At 34.9% G+C, this 21,956-nt stretch overlaps 1 protein-coding gene across 1 annotated transcript in view; it reads left to right on the forward strand.

Moving 5' to 3' along the window:
* Fen1 (Flap structure-specific endonuclease 1) overlaps window positions 1-21,956 on the forward strand; it is a 253,230-nt gene that overhangs the window by 216,960 nt on the left and 14,314 nt on the right. Inside the window, exons 10-11 of the mRNA XM_090397341.1 lie at window positions 8,403-8,467; window positions 16,990-17,107. Coding sequence (XP_090253467.1) covers window positions 8,403-8,467; window positions 16,990-17,107 — 183 coding nt within the window. The remainder of the gene's footprint in view (window positions 1-8,402; window positions 8,468-16,989; window positions 17,108-21,956) is intronic.

Below are 21,956 nucleotides of genomic sequence, written 5' to 3' on the forward strand. Positions count from 1 at the left end.
TATCCACTCTGTTGTACAGTTCCTCACGGTATTCTTTCCATCTGTTTTTGATTTCCAACTCTTCTGTTAGTAATGTTCCATTCCTGTCTTTCATGACATTCAGTTTAAGCTTAAACTTGTGCTTTAAGTCGCAAACTAAATAAAACATCCTTTTATAATTGTGCCTCCTCATCTGGAACTCTATTTCTTCAAATTTATTAATACAGAACTTTTCCTTGTCCTGCTTGATGGCTCTTCTGACTTCTCTATGTAATCTCTTGTATTCTTCAGTCCCTGTATTTGTTTTTCCAACCGCCTTCTTTTGATTAGTTCTCATGTTGAATCTGATATCCATGGATCTCTTGGTTTTCTTATTGGGCTGAGATACTTCTTTGCTGTATCCTGTATTATCACCTTGACTCCTTCCCAAAGCATTTCTGGTGAGTTCTCCTCATTGGTCTCCAAAAATCATCCAACCGAGTTGATGTTTCTTTGTGAATCCCCTAGGAATTACTCTAACATCCAATCTAGTGGGATGTGCCTGACCTGGAAGTTTTCGGAGTCTTAGTCTTACTTTGGCTCTTACTAGCTGATGGTCTGTACCATAATCTGCTCCAGGACAAGTATGCACATCAGAGATGCTTGTCTTCCACTGCTGGAAAGCCAGGATGTTATCTGGTGTCTTGACCTATCAATGTTAGATGTCCAAGTATAGGTCCATCGTGGATGTTTCTGGAAGCAGGTATTGGTAATAACTAATCTGTTAGTACGGGAAAATTCCAACAGTCTTTCACCACGGATGTTATGTTCACCCAAACCAAACATGCCACACTCCGGCCTGACTCTCATACTCTTTCCCACTTTTGCATTTAAGACCCCTAAGATGTAAAGTATGTCTCTCCATGGTAGGCAGTTCAAAACAGTTTGTAAGTTTTCATAGAATTCCTCACTCTCTTCTTCAGGCCTATCCGTGTGGGGTGCATAAACTACCACAATTGATACATTGCTAAGCTGAGCCTTAAGTCTAATAGAAAGTATCCTATCATTAATGGGGTTATAACTAAGAAGGCTTCTTGCCTGAGCTGTCTTCAGTATCACAGCTACCCCATGATGTTTTGAGTCATCACCTGAGTAAATAACCAGCTTACCAACCTGTCTTTTGAAGTGACTTTCTCTATTCCATCTGGTCTCTGTAATTCCCAGGATGTCAGTTTTATACTTATCCATCTCTTTACAGACAATCTCAAGAGTACCCATCTGTAGATCCCGAACATTCCACGTGCCTATGTAAAATTCCCTTCTAAGATTAATCTTATACCTTCTGTGTTGCTCATTCATTTCATTTTTAGAGTATGATCCATTGATAAGGTAACTAAATGTTCTTCTTGTAACGAAAATTCACAACTCAATGTATTAACTGTGCTAAATTTATTTCATATCCAGTCATAATTGTGTGTATTTAAGGATGGAAAGTAACTTGAAATCTTTTCTTCCAATATTGTTAACTGTTCTGTTATAATTGAAATAATTCTCTCGACATTTTTATTCAGAGTAGCCAGTTACACTCAGAACTGTGTCATGTGACATCTTTTACTGGCGGAACACTTGTAACCAGTTCGTGGAACACAAGTGTTCTGGGGAACACCGGTTAAGAACCACTGCTCTAAGTTAAGCAAATACACTAATATGTTTACCAGGAATAAACTCAAAAATTGTGCTCATTGTGCTAGATTTAACATGTTCACATCGATGCAAAAAGAAACCTCTTAGACCAACCTTGATCTTTCTCTAACATGACATGATCTTTTCATGTACCTATATACCTTTCTGTAACTTCCTGTTTGTGTATTCCATAATGATACATGGCACATCTGCTGCATATCATTGTACGCATATCTTGTACAATTTTTTGTGCTTGTTATTGTGTATTTATTTATATGTTTTATTTATATTTCTCTTTGTTTTCTTTGAATTTTCCTTTATTCACTGATGATCAGTATACACTTTTTACATTGTAATATATACAAAAATGTTTTCTGCTCCTCATCAAAATTGTTCACTTCTTTGCAAATTGTACTTTCGTTACATAATTCTTTTGTTTGTTGTTGTTAGCAGCTCTTCCATTTTATATCTCATGCATACTAGTATTTGTTGGAGAGCAATATATGAGGTCCTCTTCTTATTAAACATAAAAGAATTCGTTTTTATTCAGCAATAGGTGGATACTTACTACATCCATTCTTGGATGTAGCATATAACAGATGTACATTACATTTCATGTAATGTACATCTGTTATAATATCTATAGACTGTCCCTATCCTTTCTTTCTTTCACTCTTGCTCCTTTCTTCCCAGTGCTATAAGAATATTCGAGGGCTAGATTGTGAATCTTTCCTATCTTACTTTTTTTTCATCTCGTGAAGTGGGAGTCTGCCTTCTCTCCCATCATGCCCTACTAAAGGTAGAAGGCAAATGCAGCAGAGTGGCAAACCAGCTGCATTTAAATTGTCAAAAACCACCTATGGATAGAGATTCATTACAGAACCAAACAATGCTACTACATTTGGGAAAGCTGATGTGCAACTGTTTTTAGATCACAGGAAGCAGTTGAAAAATATTCTTGTAGTCAGCTCAAAAAATAACCCATCTCCTAACCTTGAATATAAGAACTCTTTTTAAACTAATAAAGATAAAATTGATGCAGAAATAGCTAGAGAAGATTGTGGGATATAATTGGCATTGCTAAAATACACTGGCCTGGAGAAGGTGTAATAAATCTGAAGAATGGAAGACTATTTTACTCAGAAAGAGAAGTAACATTCACAGAAAGTGAGTCACAATATTATTTAATAGTCACTTACAGAACTCCATCATAGCCATAGAGTCGTGTAGTCCAAGAATGATAACAATTAGGTTAAAAGGAAAAGAAAAAAAGGGATTTAAAAAAAGAGTTATCCAAACTTATGCTCCAGATTGATTGCATGAAGACAAAGGATTAGATACTTTCTGCTGTCAACTACAGGACCTTATTGACAAAACAAAAGGACATCCTAATGGTGATGGGAGATTGCTGCCACATGAAGCTATTCATCTCAAGCACCCTATTTTTTCATAAACCATCATGCAAATACATATGGACATCTCCAGATGGTATGGTTAAAAAGTTTATTGATTACATTCTGATAACTTGCACTCCCCTAACCCAAAAATGACAAAAATTTTGAAAAATTTAAATGTAACAAGTTAAATTTTACTAAATGCAATATGTTAAATACTTACTCTTAACCCCATCAAAATGAGTTGCAGTGTGTGTTGTAGAATTTGTGTGTTTAAAGCGGCGTATTGCCGAAATTTAAAAATACAATATAAAATAGCGGACTTTTATATCTATTTATTTATTTTTATTTTTTACATTTTGTGCTCCAAACCTAGTTGCGCCCTTGGCAGGCGCCTCTTTCGCCACACCCTCATTACGGCACTGCTTGTAGGTTTGTTACCATTTAATTTCAACAAGATCACCATTAGAGGTGTGAGTGTAGTTTGATTTGTAAACTTAGAGAATTTTTGCTAACTTGGTTGTAATGGAAATAATGTATAAGAGAGAGAGATTCCCTTTCTTTCAATATTATCAGTTTCATGACATGTTTCTGGATCAAATAAAAGTCTAGTAACAGTTACTTTATTATTGCATCCTTTTGGAATCTGGATACAAGAAACTTGGTTAATTATTTGTCAGATATTGAGGTGCTATGCATAACTTGTAGCAACATTTCATGTTCCATAATCCCAGTCATCTAGGAGATAGACTGTTTTATATATTTGATTCTGGTGACCAACTTTTTTGTGGGCCTTCTGTTTTGGATAGTTCTCAAGTTAATTGATCTATGACACAGACAAATATCCCCCCCCCCCCATTGAAACTAAGGTTTTTAACTATATAACTCAGAATAATCAACCACAAAACTCACAATATTTCAGATAGTAATATACCCATTGGGGGTTTAGGATATGAAATGGCACTGGTCATATTTTTGACATACTGTCACCCCATTATCTTCAAGTAAGAGTGAAGACCAGTTCTCTACCGATTTCTGAAAGTTAGGGATGAAGGAGTTCTGCCTACTTCATTTGGTAAATAAAAGGCACTAGAGGATTTTTATATATACTGTATAAGGTACTTGACTTAGATGTCTAATTCATTCTGAAAGAGTTTCTGCACAAGATGAAAATCCATGTAAGTTGAATAGTGCTTAAATACTTTATATTTTTGATATATATGTTCATTTCCAGGATAATTGAGCTAAATAGGTTCTGCTTATAAAAGAACTTCGAGAAAAATGAAAGTTTATTCAGTATGCTATCAGGTATAGCAATATGTGATTGGAAGAAATCTAATACAAACAGTATTACATATTACATATGCAGTCTGTACTGGTATACATGTTTATGGCCCATACTGCCACATCTTTTTTTTTTTTCCTCAAAAATTATTTTATAGCATTGAGCAGTATCTTGGGTTTTTTATTGAATAAGCGTAATGCTTATACCATTCATTGTTGCATGTCTTTTATCCAAATTGCCCATAGTTTTCCCATTTCTTCTATTAGTATGTGCCTCTTTTCTGAAGTGCATTGGTTCTGCATAACACAAACTTTGTCTTATAGTAGTCTTATCAATTCATTCATTTTATAAGCTCATAATATGTCTACAGACTTGTCTTTTTCATGGTAGTCTCTAAAGTTATAATGCACCTCTCCTTACCACTGTAAATACATGTATTTATTCTCATCGCTTTTACATTTCTCAGACATATTTTGGGTTTATATTTTGTTTTCAATAAGTACTGCATAGGTTCACTAACAAGACACAACTTGTGCTCAAGGTAGAAACAAACAAAATGGCGATGGTGCTATGAGCTCTCCGTCAGCTTACTAGGAAAGTTATCTGTTATGAGACTTGATAGAGGACATTACTAGTCTAAGTCAAAATACCACAACTGCATATCTATGAATCAGTCTAAGTTGGGCACTTACTGTGCATACAAATCCTCTAATAGTATTAGAGGACTTATATATAAATGAAAATTTGTGGGACCAGAAAAATATTTTGGCAAACCCAAATTATAAATCCTATATATCATCATCATCAATTTTCTGATGTATATCCCAAGGGGTGTTCAGGTTACTGTGACAGCACTACATGATTAAGTTGACATTATTATTAATCACCTATCCACGATTTACCTCCAGATCAAGCTAATGCTTGTGAGCACTCCAGTATTGTCATATCTAACATTCCGTGCTTCTAAGGTACTTCTGACCGAATCAATCCACCTAGATCTTGGTCCTTTTCCTGCCATCTTGTCTTTAAACACTTGTTTTGCTAATTATTCTTTGCCCATTCTATTTAAGTGACCATACCACTTCAGATTAGCTCTGCTGACACATTCTTGAATGCTAATAATGTCAAGTTCCTTTCTAATATCTTCATTTTTAATATGATTCTGCCATTGATGCCATCAGTTCACTCCCCTAATTTTTCTCATAACCCTAATATCTGTAGTCTCCAGCCATTGATCGAGTGTTTTATTTCTAAACCAACTCTCAGATCCATAATTTAAACACTTTTAATATACTGCTAGTTTCATGTTTTGGCTAATTTCCCTTTTATTCCATATAAATTTATTCATCTGGCTACCCACCTTACCAGCTTTGCTTATTCTTTTGTCTATTTCCAGATTTAACCTACCATCTTCAGTAAAAACTAAATAGCTGAAATCTTTTACTTTTCCTGTAGGATTGCCACTGAATACAGCTGAAGTTTTCCTTGTTCCTACCTATTTTCATAGTTTTTGGTCTTTTTATTGCTGATTTTCATGCCAAATCGGTTACAGCTGTTATTCTATTTAGTTAATGAATCCTGGAACTTGAACTAGATGTGTTTTTGAGTACATCATCTGCATAAAGCAAAGAGCTAAGTTTGATAACTCAAATTCTAATATCAGGCTTGATGCCACTTTCTTTCATAATGTGCATCCTTGTCTTACCCCCTGATTTTACATCAAACCATCTTCCTGTATTCTTTCAATTCTAACTGCTGATTAGCAACTTAAATAAGACTATTATGTATTGCTCTGTATAATGTTCCATTCACCCCATATAATTGTAGTGTTTTGAAAAGCTTTTCCAGATCTACAAAACTTAAGTAGATCCTTGTCACATTCCAACAATTTCTCAACTATTTGTCTTAAAGTGAAAATCTGATCTTGACGACTTCTATTTGGCCTGAACCCAGTTTGTTCTTCTCCAAGTTTCTCTTCCACATTCTTTCTCAACCTCTTTTTAAGTATGCTTGCATAAATTTTACGTGGAATACTTAGTAGAGAAATCCCTCTGAAATTCTCAAATTTAGTTTTATTCCCTTTTTAATAGATGGTACTATGAGAGCTTTACTCCAATCATCAGGAATTCAGCTTCTGACCAAGCCCTCTGAATTATGCAGTTTAGCCACTGCAAAACGTTTATATCTCCATATAAGCATTTCTTGTCGAGTTGAATATCATCTATTCCAGCTGCTTTTCCATATTTCAAGTTTTTGACAACTTTTTCGACCTCAAGTATTGATATGTTACTTCTCTTTGTGTTCCTCTTGAAATTTTTCTAATACAGTTCTTTCACTGCTTATTTCATTTAACAGTCTTTCAAAGTAATTACTCCAAACATTTACGATATCCTTACTTTCAGTTTTCATATCAACTTTATCATATTTGATTTCTTTTACAGTACTCTTTTCTCCATTTCTAAGCTTCTTCAAAGCCTCCAGAACATTTTGCCACCTTCCTGATATTTATTTTCCATACTCTTACCAAATCTTCCCATGACTTTCATTTTGCTACTTTTACACATAGCTTAGCTCTTTTACATTTTTCTCTATATTCTTCTAGGACATCTGCCAACTTATTTGCTAGGAAATTTTTGTATGCTTTCTTCTTTTCCAGGACTGCTTCTTTAACTTCTTATGTCCACCATTGTGTTCTTATTTTTCTATCCATGCAGACAACTTCACCACATACCTCTTTAGCTGAATCAATCAATTCAGAGTTTGTTACTGAGACTCCAAGGTTTGGTTCTTGTTTTCAATTTGTTTAATTTTTTCTTTAATAATGTTTGTATATTCGAGCACAATTTGCTTGCAAAAGCTGCCCAACTTTAATTATTTTTAAAACTTTTACACACTGTTCTTTTCAATGCCACATCAATTTTTTCAATTCCAAAAAAAGGATCCGTTTTTATCCTGCTTAGTACTAAGCAATTGTCACTTCCAATTTAAAATCCTCTGTACACTCTTGTATCCTAAACTAGCATGAATATATTAACTATAATATAGTCAATGAGACTTTTCTTATTTCTTGTATCTTCTATCTATGTGAACTTGTACACATCTTTATGCTGGAACATGGTGTTAGCAATGACTAGTCTATATCCTGAATAGAAATCCAGTAGACTTTCCATTATTATTAGCTTTGCCTTTTTCTCCAAATTTTCCCAAATGTTCCTTAAAAGAACCTTCTGTGGGACCATATGCACAAATAAGTTTCATTGTTGATGTCCCCATTTTGAGGTTTGCCAACATAACTCTACTTTGAAACTGCCGTTTTACTTTGAAACGACCCTTGAAACCACCTTCCAATCAAGAAGTTTATCTTCATGTTTGGTATTAACAAAATATGGTCCTATTATTTAGTCCCACCTGTTTTTGTCTTCTTTGTCTCAATAAGTCCAATTATGTCCATGTGGTACTTTTCCAATTCTTCTGTAAGTTCAATTTCCTTTCCATTAAAACTCCTTATTTTGCTGGTTTCTATCATTGGTTCTTCTGATGTTGAGTTTATTCTTCTTCTTCTTCTAGATGTAGAGTTGGAGCTTGTTCCAGTATCTGACTTTTAACTGTTTGTGAACCAAGTTAATGTTTTTAACCAGGTGATGCTCTAACCAGTATGAAATCTCATCATGTTGTACCACCATATGCATTTTTGATTTAAGGCAATAGAAAGTACAATTTGGTTGGCTAAGTCCCAGATTGCCAGCCTATCCTCATTCGTTCAATATCTAGTATGTACCTAGTAATGGAGTTCACCACGTGTAGGTGAGGAGTGGACATTAGGTCAGAAGCCCCAGTTAGGGTCGCTTAAGGCTCAAAGCCTTAAGCAACCCTAGTAAAAAATATATAAACATCAATAATTTGAGCAAATTGGAATGAGTATCCTTATTAACTTCATCATCATTCACGCATATGCAATTTATTTGGGACTTGTAACATAACATTTTAAAGTTTGTTGTTAGAAATGACCAAAAAAACATTTTAAATTCTTGTGATTATATATTTAGTTTATCATCATCAATCATTATTTTTTTTTTTTTTAGTTAAAGTGGACTGATCCTGATGAAGAAGGACTGGTGAGCTTTCTGTGTGGAGATAATGGCTTTAAGTATGTTTTGTTTTTTTAATCACTGATGATGGAATTTATATACTTCAATAACAAAACATTAAAAAATAAACCTCTGGTTTATTATTTTTTTTTTTTAATTAAAAATCAGCTAACGCCTTTTTATTCCCGTATACGGGAGTAAGCGAGGCCATTTAGCCCTATCTAACTTTTTGAGACTGAGTGGGCAGTTCAATCTCCACTAGTACCAATCAGAAATAGATGGCCCAAGGCTATCACTAATTAAGTGGTACACAGTGAAGAGAGACGGCTCAAATGTGCCGCCATCTCATGGTCCCTAACCCTAACACAATATATTTAATGTCTGAAATAATGTGGGTTCTACGGTCGATTTTCTTGAGTTTACGGGACGAAAAACCCGAGTTTCCGGGAGGAAAAACCCGCTTGCCCGTGCCAGAGATCGACTAACTCAGGAACCGGTCAAAAAAAGGCTTAGAAAAATTTCCTCTAGTCGCCAACTAGACTCGAAACCAAGTCTTCCTTCGTGTGGCCAAGCGCCATGGTGTGCAAACGCCACATCCACTGAGCTACACAGGCTCTTCTGGTTTATTTTGGTAATAATTTAGTTTACATGTCTTTTTTATACCTGTCTGAACAGAGTCTTCATCAAATCTTTCTTTCTTTAGTTTTATTTTTCATTCCTTGCCACTAAGTCCTATTAATTAGCTACACTTGCACAAGGTTGTTAGTAATGATCTGGTCACACGCATTTCTAGGTACAGACAAATCATCTTGTGTCAGTGTATGAGCCAAGAAATTATCTCATGCTTTCTGTTTGCATATTAGGGATACATGCACTTATTATTGAGAAATGAGTGTAGGAGTGAATAATGATCAGTTGTTTTCAGGATATGTAAATAACCAGTGTTAAATCTTGAATGAAAGGTTTAATTTATTGTAAAAATATTTCATTCAGATTTAACAGGTAACAAAAATTCCGGAAAAATACTTATATATAGGTATAAGTAAAATTGTTAAGGAAAAAACGAAATAGTCTTTTAATTGTAAATTCTCCTATATATTATACTGTTATGTGTCCTTGTAAAAATGACAAGGGTTGAAATTTAGTGAGAAATATGTTAGCATGAGAAAGTTAGATCGATATATACAATGAGATAATCGGCTTATAATTATGACCCGAGGCAGTCACGTGCTCTAAGACTAAGTTATGCGCAGGATGTCCCCGTGGAGAACTCAGTGAGGAGAGAACGGTACCAAGTGCAAGAGATTTAGGTGCCAGGCGGTAAAGGTGACATAGTAGCGAGAACAGCTTAGGAAGGATATATAGATCTTGGCGACGCGAACTCGGGGCTTTTTGCTTTTTTTTTTTCTGCCTTGGATTCCTGTTCCAGTTTCCCAGAGGAGGCGTACGTGAGCGCAGTCGAGAAGAACGATGTCTAGTGGCAGCTATGCGGCCAGTCAGCGATCCAGTGCGAGCATGATCATTGGTACATCGGAAAAGTCAGCGCAGATCGAAACAACATGCAGAACCACATGGACCGATCCTGGCAGAGCAGCTTTGCCCACATCGGAGAAGGCGATTCGTGATCGTATTCACCAGTTTGTTCTGAAAACAGCAAACCGAAGGAGAAGGTAACAAGCCGTGTGAAGTTAATGAAAGATTGAGAGAGAAGATCAGAGAGATCCAGTTACTCGGTAATGTAGGAACTTTTTAATTCCTTTGTATACGAGAAAGAGTTAGAAAGCAATAATGTACGGATATGCTCAGTGATTGGACTTATATGAATTGAAACAGGACTTTAGAATCTAACTAACCTGTAAATTGTGTCATGTCTGAGAATGAGATATTGTATAGTCTAGAGTTAATTTATTAATGCATGTCATAGCCTAGTATATCTTGAAATTAAATAAAGTAAATGCTTGTATAGGATTGTCAGTGATCTAGTTGCAGATATTGTCTATTGTTGAGAAAGATTAGGAATGTTAAGATTATGTCTGTTTAACCCACTTAACTTGTAGGAGAGATTTAGCTTAATTAAGTAACCTTTAGTAAGTGTGTATTGTATTAGTGTGATGAATAAACCTTTTTTTACCTAACAAAATTGCCTGATCTGAAATCACAATGCACCACTCATAAAAATAGAACCTGAGTGAATCAATAGTCGGGGATTGCTACGACTGCAGTAAGGGAAAAAATTTAGACATATAAGGTTTTGGAATTGGAAGTATTAATTGCTTGATTGTCAATAGGTGTGTCATTTTGAGAATCAACTCGCTGGCAAAGAAGCTTCTCTTGTCTAGGAATTTGGATGGTGCAGCTTCAACAAATAAATTTTTCCAAATTCTGATACGGAGTTAATTCCAGAATTGTAACAAAGAAATTTGGCTCTAGTCTGAAGCAGTTTCTTTGTCTACCGAGTTTTGCACACGCGAACAATTATAGTAGTGGCCACGAAGTATTTAGAAGTTAATTGGAATTGATAGAGATAGCAAGGTAGAAACAAGCTCGAGAATACATATTAAGTATAATCACTTAACAAGTACAATAAGTAAGGTTAGGCTATCTAACAATTTACAATAGCTACTATATATATAACGACATATATATAAAAAATTTAACACCAGTAACAATGATAATATCTAAAAGTGCTCCTGTTCTTGTAAAACATATAAGGAGTCATTTTTGTGCACTTCAATTGCAGAATTCTTACTTAGGCATCAACACTTGCAGAAGACTGGAATGAAACTGAGGAAATTTTATTATTGTAGTAAATACAGTGCAATACTAATCACTGAAGTAAAAAAAATGTGGAATAAGATATTGCGAAATAAGATATTTATTCAGAAACTGTATTTCAAAATCTCTTTAGGTCTCAAAATGATCTAAACTTTATTTGATAGAGAAATGTATGTTAAATGTTACTGGATTTTGAATTTCCTTTGGAATGAAATATAAAAAATATTGTAAAAAATTGGATTATATTATAAAGTAACAATAACAGTAATGTTCTGTTTTTTACATAATGGATTTATTTTTGAAGCCTGTAGGGAAGGAAAATAAGAATAGAAAATGTTATGATTAAGTTTAATATAGTATTCAGCAAAAGTGTATAAAATCATTGTAAGTTCAATGGATTAATTGATTGATAATTTAAATGCACATGCAGTCTTTTCTTGCCAAGGAGGATTACTTATAAACATTTTCATCCCTTTGAGCTTTTTTGAAGTTTTTTTTAAATTTGTAGAAAATATGTGTCAAAGCAAGGTCCATAGTAACTTAATAAAATTGACAGGCTCTACATAAAACTAATGGTATTTTAAACTCAATGTTGCAAATAGTAAAAGCACAAAACTTTCAGAATAGTGAAATGAATTTCCTCACGAATGATGTCTCAATCCATAGCTGTTGGGAGTAATCCTATGGGAAGTACTGCATTTTGTATTAAGACTAGAAAATAAAAGAAAGGAGAAACTTGTTCAACTATAATAATATTATATTAAACAAGAGGGGAATGGATTCATCATAATACTTTTGGACTTTGCTAAGGATACAGCATGGAATGCAGTTACATAAGTTGGAGGATATGGAATTGGAATATAAACTATTAGCATGGATAAGAGGATAGTTGAGTGACTGATATCAAAAAAAGTGTTGTATAAATGGTGTTAGTCTGCAAAATTTAAGGTGACTAGTGATATTCCCCATTGCAGTATACCTTGTTGTTATTCACTCTTTACATTAATGACATTAGGAAAGATTTGACAGGAGACATACAGCTATTTGCTGATGATGCAAAGATAGACATGGTAATCAGGAATGTGCTTGACATGAAGTATTTGCAGAATAATTTCAATAGAAATCATTCTGCAAATTGTGCGCATGTGAAAATGATTGTTAGTTCAATTAATCAGTTAGGAAACCGACTAATTATGCACTTTCATGCCAAATATTTGCGCTTAGGCATGTTGAAATATTTAGTGCTGCATTGCCAACATAGATGAGGAAACTATTAGAGGATAATTGCTCAAAGTATAATTGCAATGCTAAAACAAACATTGCCATATAAGGAAATCATTTTATTTCTTTACAAGACTTTAATGTGACCTCATATGGACTATTGTGTACAGATCTTGTCTTCTGGTTTTCAAAGTAATGTTTGCAACAGAGAATGTTAAAGAGAACATCAAGATTGTTGAATATAAATTATGAGGATAGATTGAAAATTTGTGGACTTCAGACACTAATAAACTGAAGGAAACAGGTGATATGGTAGAGACCTACAAAACTTCTAAAAGAATCATACAGGATCCCAATAGATGGAAGTTTCATTTTTGGAGGGTGGGAAAAGAACAAGAGGGCATTCATGGGAGTCGAGAATGAATACAGTCAAAAAAAGGATGAGAGCTTGAGTCTTCTCTCATAGAGCAATGCATGATTAGAATGGCTTGCCTTTGGAGGAGATGGTAAATGCAAATAGTGGGAATGAATTCAAGAGATTTGTCAGGTGGTGTGAGTGACATGTGACCTCCCTCAATGAATTCCTGACTCCCTGAATATGTCTTGTATTATAATAATAATCCGAAACCTTACTCTAGAGATTCTCTCTGGCTAATGAAAATTATTTGCAACTCAAATGTGTAATGCAACATCCATTCCACCATAGTGACATTCAAACCCATGGTCAAAGAGTAAAGACACTATCTACTTTGCCAATAAATTCATTCAGGTCACACAACTGCCTTTCCCATTTAGTTGATGTCATTTATATGTAGCAAAAATTGTAATTCAAAATTTGCATTAAAAAAAAAAGTACAGTAGTTGAATAACAACAAAATTAGAAATATAATTAAGATTAATATAGTTTAGCACAAAGAATGGTTTTAAGTCCATAGCATGCTATCTTACTTAACCATAAACATCATGGTTATCTTTCCTTGATAATCCCTTAAGAGGTGTAAATGATACTTGAATAGTGTTACACAATATGTTTGCATTATTACTAGCTTCCTAGTAACAGTTTTCATCTAAATTAAGCTGGTCTCCAGTATTGTGAGATACTACATTTTGGTCTTCTCGATAGTTTTCCAGAAGAAGAAGAAGAAAATCAAAATTCAGCCTTATATAAGACCTGTTTTGCCAGCCTTTCCTCTCTTATTCTGTTTAAATTGCTATATCACCTTAAATTAGCTCTGCACACTTTCTGAAAATGCTAATGATACTAAGTTCCTTTTTAATATTTTTGTATTTAATATGATTCTGTCAATGATGCCATCTACCCACTTTCCTATTTTTCCTCAGAAATGTTTTCTATGAATGCTTGTCTTTAGTAAAGTATTTTAGTTTTAACCCATTTCTCAGTAGGATAAAATTTGTTTGATTATCTTGTATACTTTAATTTGGTGTTATGGATAAATTCTCTATTATTCGGTATAAGTTGATTCAACTTATATTGAATTAACAGAGCCATTGATGTTAGCTATTCTCTTTCCAAGTTTGACCATAGCCTTGTCCATGCCTCTTTTCTACTGATAGTCCATCTCCTAGTCATACTATGCCTGATTTCTGTGACCTGATTTATTGCTTACAGCCTGTTGATCCTTGAGTTTTAAGTTGGCTCCATTATAACCTTCTTACTAGCTACTATCTTATGGTATATCCAGAATATCCAGCCAGAAACTCCAGCCTGTTACTCAGCTTTCACTACACTTCATAACAATTGCAAAAAATCATCAACAAATCCAAAGCAGACATTGTAAGGGCCAAATGGCAGTCAAGCATTTTGATCCCACACTAAGGCTATGGGATGCAACTTCCTTCCACATTTTCACCTCTCTTACATCCTGATGGTACAATAGTAATCATCTTCTCCTAAAGATAAGGAAGACAGACCTCTTAGCATCAGTTTCTTTTCCTCCAATTCTTGTATAGATGCCCAAGGCACACCTCCTCACTATTCCACAAAACTATTCACAGTATGTCTCCTCTGAAATTTCACCAGAAGGACATTAGAAAAATATTCAGTAGCATTTGATTGATTAAGTAGATATCAATCAGTCTCCTGCCCTGAGCACTAAAAGCTTGTGCTCCAGAATTCACATCCATCTTATATCATCTCCTCAAGCTGTCATACTCATCTCTCATCCATCCAGCTGCTTGGAAGTAAGCTTTTATCCAGCATGTTCCCAAAAAAAGGGTTAAAGTCGACCATCAAACTATCATACTATTGCTCTGACTTCAGTACTCTCAAAAATAATGGAAACAATCATCAACAGCCAATCTCACAGACTTTTGGACACATGCCACGGAAAAGTTTAGAGAAACTCAAATGGTCACTATTGATATTTCCAAGACATTTGATCGTGTCTGGAATTATAACCTTCTTATCAAACTACCATCTTATGGTATTCCACTTTTTCTTCGCGAATGGATTGCCAGCTTCCTCTCTGGTCTTTCATTGCTGATCATGGTGAATGATTTCCTTTCATCAGATTTTTCAATTAATGCTTGTGTAACCCAGGTCTCAGTGCTGTCACCTACACTCTTCCTCCCATCAGCTGCCAATCTTATGTATAGCTTTGCTGAAGTCAGTACTCTCTCCACTCCTCATTTTCATTTTAAAACCTTAGTACTCAGTTAATTCGTACTTCAAAATCTTCTTATTTCAGTCCCCCAATGCTGGATGAAGAAGATCTTTAACCAGTTAAAGTGGGGTGAGGACAACCTGCTGAATTTTAGTGCTACCAAAATACATTCCAGGAAGAAAGAACATGTCTCTTTCTCTCTCACTTTTGATAATATTCTTCTCACCAACCAGAATCAATTTTCTCTTCTTAGATTCTCACATCTAATATATCCTGGTATAAGCACATCAGGTCTATAGCCTCTTTATCCTCCAAACAGCTTGGTATTCTCTTTCATTTCAATCACTATACTTCTCTCCTGCTCAACTCCTGATACTTTATAAAGCTGAAATCTTTCCAGCCTTAGAATACTGTTCTTGCATTTGGGGGTGATATACCTACTCCTTCAGAATGTGTGATTATATTCAGATGCAAGCAATTTGCTTAATTGATCACCCCATCACTGATTCCCTCCGGTCACTTTCCCTTAGATGCTCTATTGCTGTATTTTCTGGAGGTATTTCCATTAGTACTGCCCCACTGAACTTGCCATTACCATTCCTCCACTTTCCTCTAATCATATACGAACTTGAGCAGCTGCTAGTCAACACCCATATACAGTTCATCTCCAAACACATGGAACCAATTTTCCATCCTCTGCCTTCATTCCCTATACTGCTACTCTTTGGGAGAGTCTTCTTCCCATCCTTCTTTGATTACAACCTTTAGGTTTTCAAAAAAGCACATTTTTTCTTTATATATATATTATTTTATTATTTTTTATTTTTTTAGTTCTGTGTTTTTGTTCATTTATTTTCCTTGTTTAATCATTACAACTATTTTATGATAGAATTGCAGAAATAACTAAACTTATAAGGTAGGTTCCAAAAGTTTCCAGTCTGAAATACAAAATTCACACTGTGACAGATAGCACCATCTATGTGGAGGTTAGTGTACCAGTTTCAACTCTCTACCTGTGTCATTCAGTTGGAGGCACTTGCTTGACTAACACTTGGAACACTAAGTGGTGTAATGTTAAAAATTGAGTACTGTGCTGTGATAAAGTTTTTCATCAAAGAAGGGCTTTCTCCAAGTGCTATCAAACAGTGATTGGATGGGGTTTATGGGAAAGCTTCTTCATATTCCATCGTGAAGGAATGGGCTAAACAGTTTCGCCTAGGAAGAGAGAGCATTGAAAATGATCCTCGTGATGGTCACCCTGTGGAAGTGATGACTGAAGAAAATGTCTCTTGTTGAGGAGGAACTGCTCATCGGCATAATAGTTGAGGCTCAAAGAAATTTCAGCTAGGTTGGTGGCTTTCTATAACAACTGTCTTCCGTATCATTCACGAGAAGCTTCACATGACGAAGGTCAGTGCAAGGTGGGTGCTCCGACTTCTCTCTTCATTTCAGGAGCATCATGTGACCTGTTCCTACAAGTGTTTAGTTCTTTTCCAAGGGAATCAGAGAGAAGTGCTGGAATCCATTTTCACTGGGTATGAAGCCATGGTCCTCAATTATGATCCTCTTTCGAAAAGGGAATCCACGGAGTGGCTCAAACCAGACGAAACATCACCGAGAAAAGCAGGTCACTCACCACCAAGAATTCCTGGCAACAATCCTTTGGGATTGCTGGGGAATTCTCTTGATAGACTTCAAGGAAGGGCATGCCATCATGAATGCAGAATATTATGTTTAACTCTTATGCAAAAGGGAGATTATGTTGAAAGGGGATACCGTTGTGTTCTTTCTATCACCTATAAAAGTTAATCAGAAAAGAAACTTATTGAACCACCCTCGTACTTTGTATTCTTATTAATGTTTATTAAGATAAACTACTAGAGTAATTTCATTTGAATGCAATATTTATTTTAGTTTTATTTATTTATTTTATTTTTTTTTTTACTATTATTATTCTTTAGTGAGCAGCGCGTAAGAAATGGAGCTAAGAAATTGATGAAAGGCCGTCACGGATCCACCCAAGGTCGTCTCGATACATTTTTCAAAGTTTTACCTGCAAGTAATCCTCCAAAACGAAAAGTAAGTCAAAGATTACATATTTTATTAATTAGTGTTTTGTCTTTAATAAATAATATAAAAGAAACAGTTTCTGTTTTATGCCTTTTCTAGGTGCATAATGGGTGAAATGCTTTCTATATTATGCAAGTAACAGACCTAGTAAACATGTATGTACAGTTCAATCCCAACAAACATTAATGCTTGTTTTCTTCTTTCATTCCCTCTGTCTCTATTTTGGACCAGTTTTTCTCAACCACTGTTTTCAAAGAATTACAACTAAGAATTAGAAGTATTCAAGCTCGTCAAATAGCTTTTATGTTATCAATCAACATGTGTACTTAAATAACATTAAAAAGTAAAAGTAAAATGATAAAAAATGGAAAAAGATGCATGCATTTAAATCAATAGCTCATTTAATAAAATGATGCAGCAAGCTTTGATGAGCATCTTATGCATAATTCCCATCCCTGACCCGCTTATTAAATACACCCACACAGATTTTTTTGCTATGTTTTCATTTATTTCCCTAAAAATTGCAGTTTATTCCACTGCCTTGACTACCTAGATCTGTTATTTTTGTATATAATCATATTATTCTGGATCACTTAAAGATTAAAGCTAGATAACTGGGAGGAGATCTCCACATATCCTTTTAAGGTATATAGAAAACTTACCTTTTCATAGTACACTCCCATTAGTAGGTATCTTCCTAGATACTTAATGAATAAGAACAGGCTGGCAGTTTGAGATTTAGACAACTAAATTGTGTTCTTATTGGTTAACCAAAACAATGATAGCACAACAAAATGGAATTTCATGCTGGATGGACATCACCCAGTTCATTACACTCCCCCACTGTTTTTTTTTTTCTGAAAACTGGGCAAACAATGACAAGTTAGCTCCTGGAACAGACTCCAGCTCAACATCAGTAGAATTCAGGTATTCCCTATCATTGTAAGAAGTATCACCAGACAAGAAATGGACTTAGCAGAAAAATCAGAGAAGTATCAGATGAAAATATTTGCAAGTTACCAAAACAAAGAAGACAAAAACAGTGAGATTCTTCTAAATAACAAATACAAGATATTGTATTCAGGTAGTAATGATCAGGGAAGGGAAGGAGTAGCTGTAGTATTCAACATTAAACACAAATATAATCTTGAATGGCAGGTAGTATCAAGTAAAGTGGGGAATAGGACAATAAGCCTTATTTGCGTCTGTGGTCCCACAGAAAGAACTAAGAGAAAATAATAGAGGAATTTTTTGAATCATTACATAATGCAGCCAACATAGAGAAAAAGGAAAAGTTGGTCAAAAAAAATCCTTATTGGAGATTTAAACAGCAGGGTAGGAAATGAATATCAGACATACAGAAATATTTTGGAAACGTTTGGAGAAAAGAGCAAAGCTAATAGTGATCATAAGTACCTACTGGATTTCTGTTCAGGACATGGACTAGTCATTACAAAAACCATGTTCAACCATAAAGATGTGCACGAATTCACATGGAGAGAAGACATGAGAAATAAGAAATGTCTCATGGACTATGTTATGTTGATAGCAATGTCTTTATTTATGTGTTCACAAGCAAGAAATAACAAAAGTCTCATTGACTCTGTTATCACAAGAGGAAGTGATAATTTATTTTTGATCAGGATATAATAGAATATCATATTGAAAAGAAAGGTGTGTAAACAAGTTCTAGAGTCAAAGTGGACCATCTTTCAAAGGTGAAATATGCTGAAATAATATTATTATTACGGTCTAAGGGTAATAATAATATTATTATTACCCTTAGACTCATCGAAGGAGGCCCTAAACATCATGTCCACAAAACTATTCGCCATTCTCACAGTATCTATCATACCTTGCCTTGAACTCATTCACTGGCATAGCACCCACAACAGACTCTGGCAGCTTATTCCATTCATTTACCACTCTAAAAGTAAAGAACCCAGCTCTAACACCCCTGCTAACCACACTTTTACCCAGCCTCCATAGATGTCCCCCTAGTTCAACCACCACCAGTCCTGATCTCAAAAATATCCTCTGAATTAATCCTATAGAAACCCTTCAGCAATTTGAATGTCTCGATCATATCTCCCCTTTTCCCCCTATGAACTAATTTCTGCAACCCACAAATCTTCAACCTGTTCTCATAAGGTTCATTCCATAGACCTGCTATCATCTTGGTCACTTGCCTCTGGATCATCTCTACCTCCTCCCCATCAAGAAGAAACCTAGGTGACCAAATCTGGGCACAGTAGTCGAGATGAGGTCTTATCAAGGCTCAGTACTGAGGAACAATAACTTGCTTGTCTTTGCTCGTCAAAGTATTTTTCAGCAACCAAGTGATTTGATGAGCTGATTTAGCCATTTTTGCAATGTCTCCCCTAAACTTCATTTCCCTATCCACCAACACTCCCAAGTCCCTGGCCTCATCAATCTCCTGGAGTACAGTTCCACCAATGTGGTATACTGCTGCTAATCTTTTCACTCCGAAATGCGTAATCTTACATTTTGTCACATTAAATTGACATCTTCTGCATTCACTATTGCCCTACCCAACTTTGCATCATCAGCGAACAAATGAACTGTTCCTCTTAGATCCTTCCCTATATCGTTAATGAACAAATTAAACAGCAGTGGTCCAAGAACAGAACCCTGCGGCACAACATTAGTCACAGGCCTTTTTGGATTCTACTCCTGAATAAACTACTCTCTGATATCTCTCCATCAACCACCCACTTATCCATCTCACCAACCCTATATCCATTCCCATATATTGCAGTTTATGGATTAGAATTCCATGTGGTATCCTGTCAAAGGCCTTAGCCAGGTCCAGCAGTATCACTGTAAACTGTTATATCGATGTGTCTATATAATTTATGCTTAATTAGTTGTTTACTTAAATCTATCCTTTCTTACCTATAACCTGCTGTTTTAAGGATACTTGTGACATAAGATTGAATGATATATTCACGTAAACACAAGAAAGATATTTATTTAACCAAATATTTCGGTCTGGAAATAGCAGACCATCTTCAGTGTTATTACAAGAACAGTTTAAAAAATAAAAAAAAATACAAGCTAAAATACTAACAATAGATCATTAAAAATAGAAATGTCACGTGATGTTATATCACTAAGTATGAAACGGAATATTTTGAAGTAGAGACATGATTGTAAAAAAAATAATTAATGAGTATTCTTGATTAGACTTTCCCAGATTTTTGATATAGATATACATTCATTACGATTCAGGTTGGGACAATGGAGCAAGGCCTCCACGCTTTCCTTGAAGAAATTTGAACCTATAATGGGATCTATGTAAGAGGCGAGTCCTGGACCAAAAGATGCTGTGGTCAGTTTCAATCCCGTGTTGAGCCAATCCAGACTTTTCAGATTTGTTGTAAAGGATGGAGGATTGATATTCTTGGATTCTTTTTTCAAGAGAATGTCCAGTCTGTCCAAAATAAGAGAGATCACAGTTGCAAGGAATTTGATGAACTCCAGATTTCTTAGAAAAATTAAAAAATGTCTCATTACAACCTACAGATCTTATGGTTAGCTTTGATATAGAATCTTTATATACCAATGTACCTCTCAAGGAAACTTTAAAATTACTTGCTGACATCTTTCCTCAAGACATTATAAAACTATTCGATTTCGTAATACATTCTGGATATTTCGTATATCAAAATTTTACAGCCAAGTAAAAGGACCGGCCATGGGAAGTCCTCTTTCTCCAGCTTTAGCCAACTTTTATTTAGAACATTTAGAAAAAGTCCTCTTCTCATCTATTTTTCCTCAACCATCTTTTTGGGTAAGATATATAGATGACATCTTTACTATTTGGCCTCACAGCAAAAACTCTTTACCTTCTTTTTTAAATGATATTAATTCCTTGCATCATCGTATAAAGTTTACTATGGAAATAGAAGAAAACAACCAGTTATCTTTTTTAGACGTTCTCCTCATCCGGTCACCTTCAAATATTCTTACAACTACAGTATACAGGAAACCAACATTCACAGGTCATTATATTCTTAAAGAATCAGCCCATCATCCATGTCAAAAAACAGGAATTATAAAATGCCTCATCAGAAGAGTCAAAAATAATTGTTCTACTTTTGATTATCTACAGAAAGAACTTTCTACTATCCAATAACACATGAAACTCGATGGCTTTTCTGAAAAAAGTACTCAACATCTTTTCAATTTTTATAATCCTCCACAAAACAACAAAGTTTCAATACGTCGAGTGCCTATTCCTTATATCTCTGGTATTTCAGAACCTATCGCAAGAATTTTAAAGAAATATGATTTAACAACTACGTATTCACCTATTAACAAATTGTCTTCTAATTTTCCTTCTCCTAAAGACAAACACTCAGCTTTATATCTTCCTAGAGTTTATCAAATTCCTCGCAACTGTGATCTCTCTTATTTTGGACAGACTGGACGTTCTCTTGAAAAAAGAATCCAAGAACATCAATCCTCCGTTCTTCACAACAAACCTGAAAAGTCTGGATTGGCTCAACACGGGATTGAAACTGACCACAGCATCTTTTGGTCCAGGACTCGCCTCTTGCATAGATCCCGTTATGGGTTCGAACGTTTGTTCAAGGAAAGCGTGGGAGCCTTGCTCCATCGTCCCAACCTGAATCGTAATGACTGTATATCTATATCAAAAATCTGGGAAAGTCTAATCAAGATTACTCATTAATTTTTTTTATTTATTTATTTTTTTTTTTTTTTTCAATCTCTGCTTCAAAATATTCTGTTTCATACTTAGTGATATAACATCACGCGACGTTTCTATTTTTAATGATCTATTGTTAGTATTCTAGCTTGTATTTTTTTTTAT

Source organism: Typopeltis vanoorti, chromosome 9 (assembly GCF_054136105.1).
Source record: "Typopeltis vanoorti isolate ZY-2024b chromosome 9, IOZ_Tvanoo_1.0, whole genome shotgun sequence".
NCBI lineage: Eukaryota > Metazoa > Arthropoda > Arachnida > Uropygi > Thelyphonidae > Typopeltis > Typopeltis vanoorti.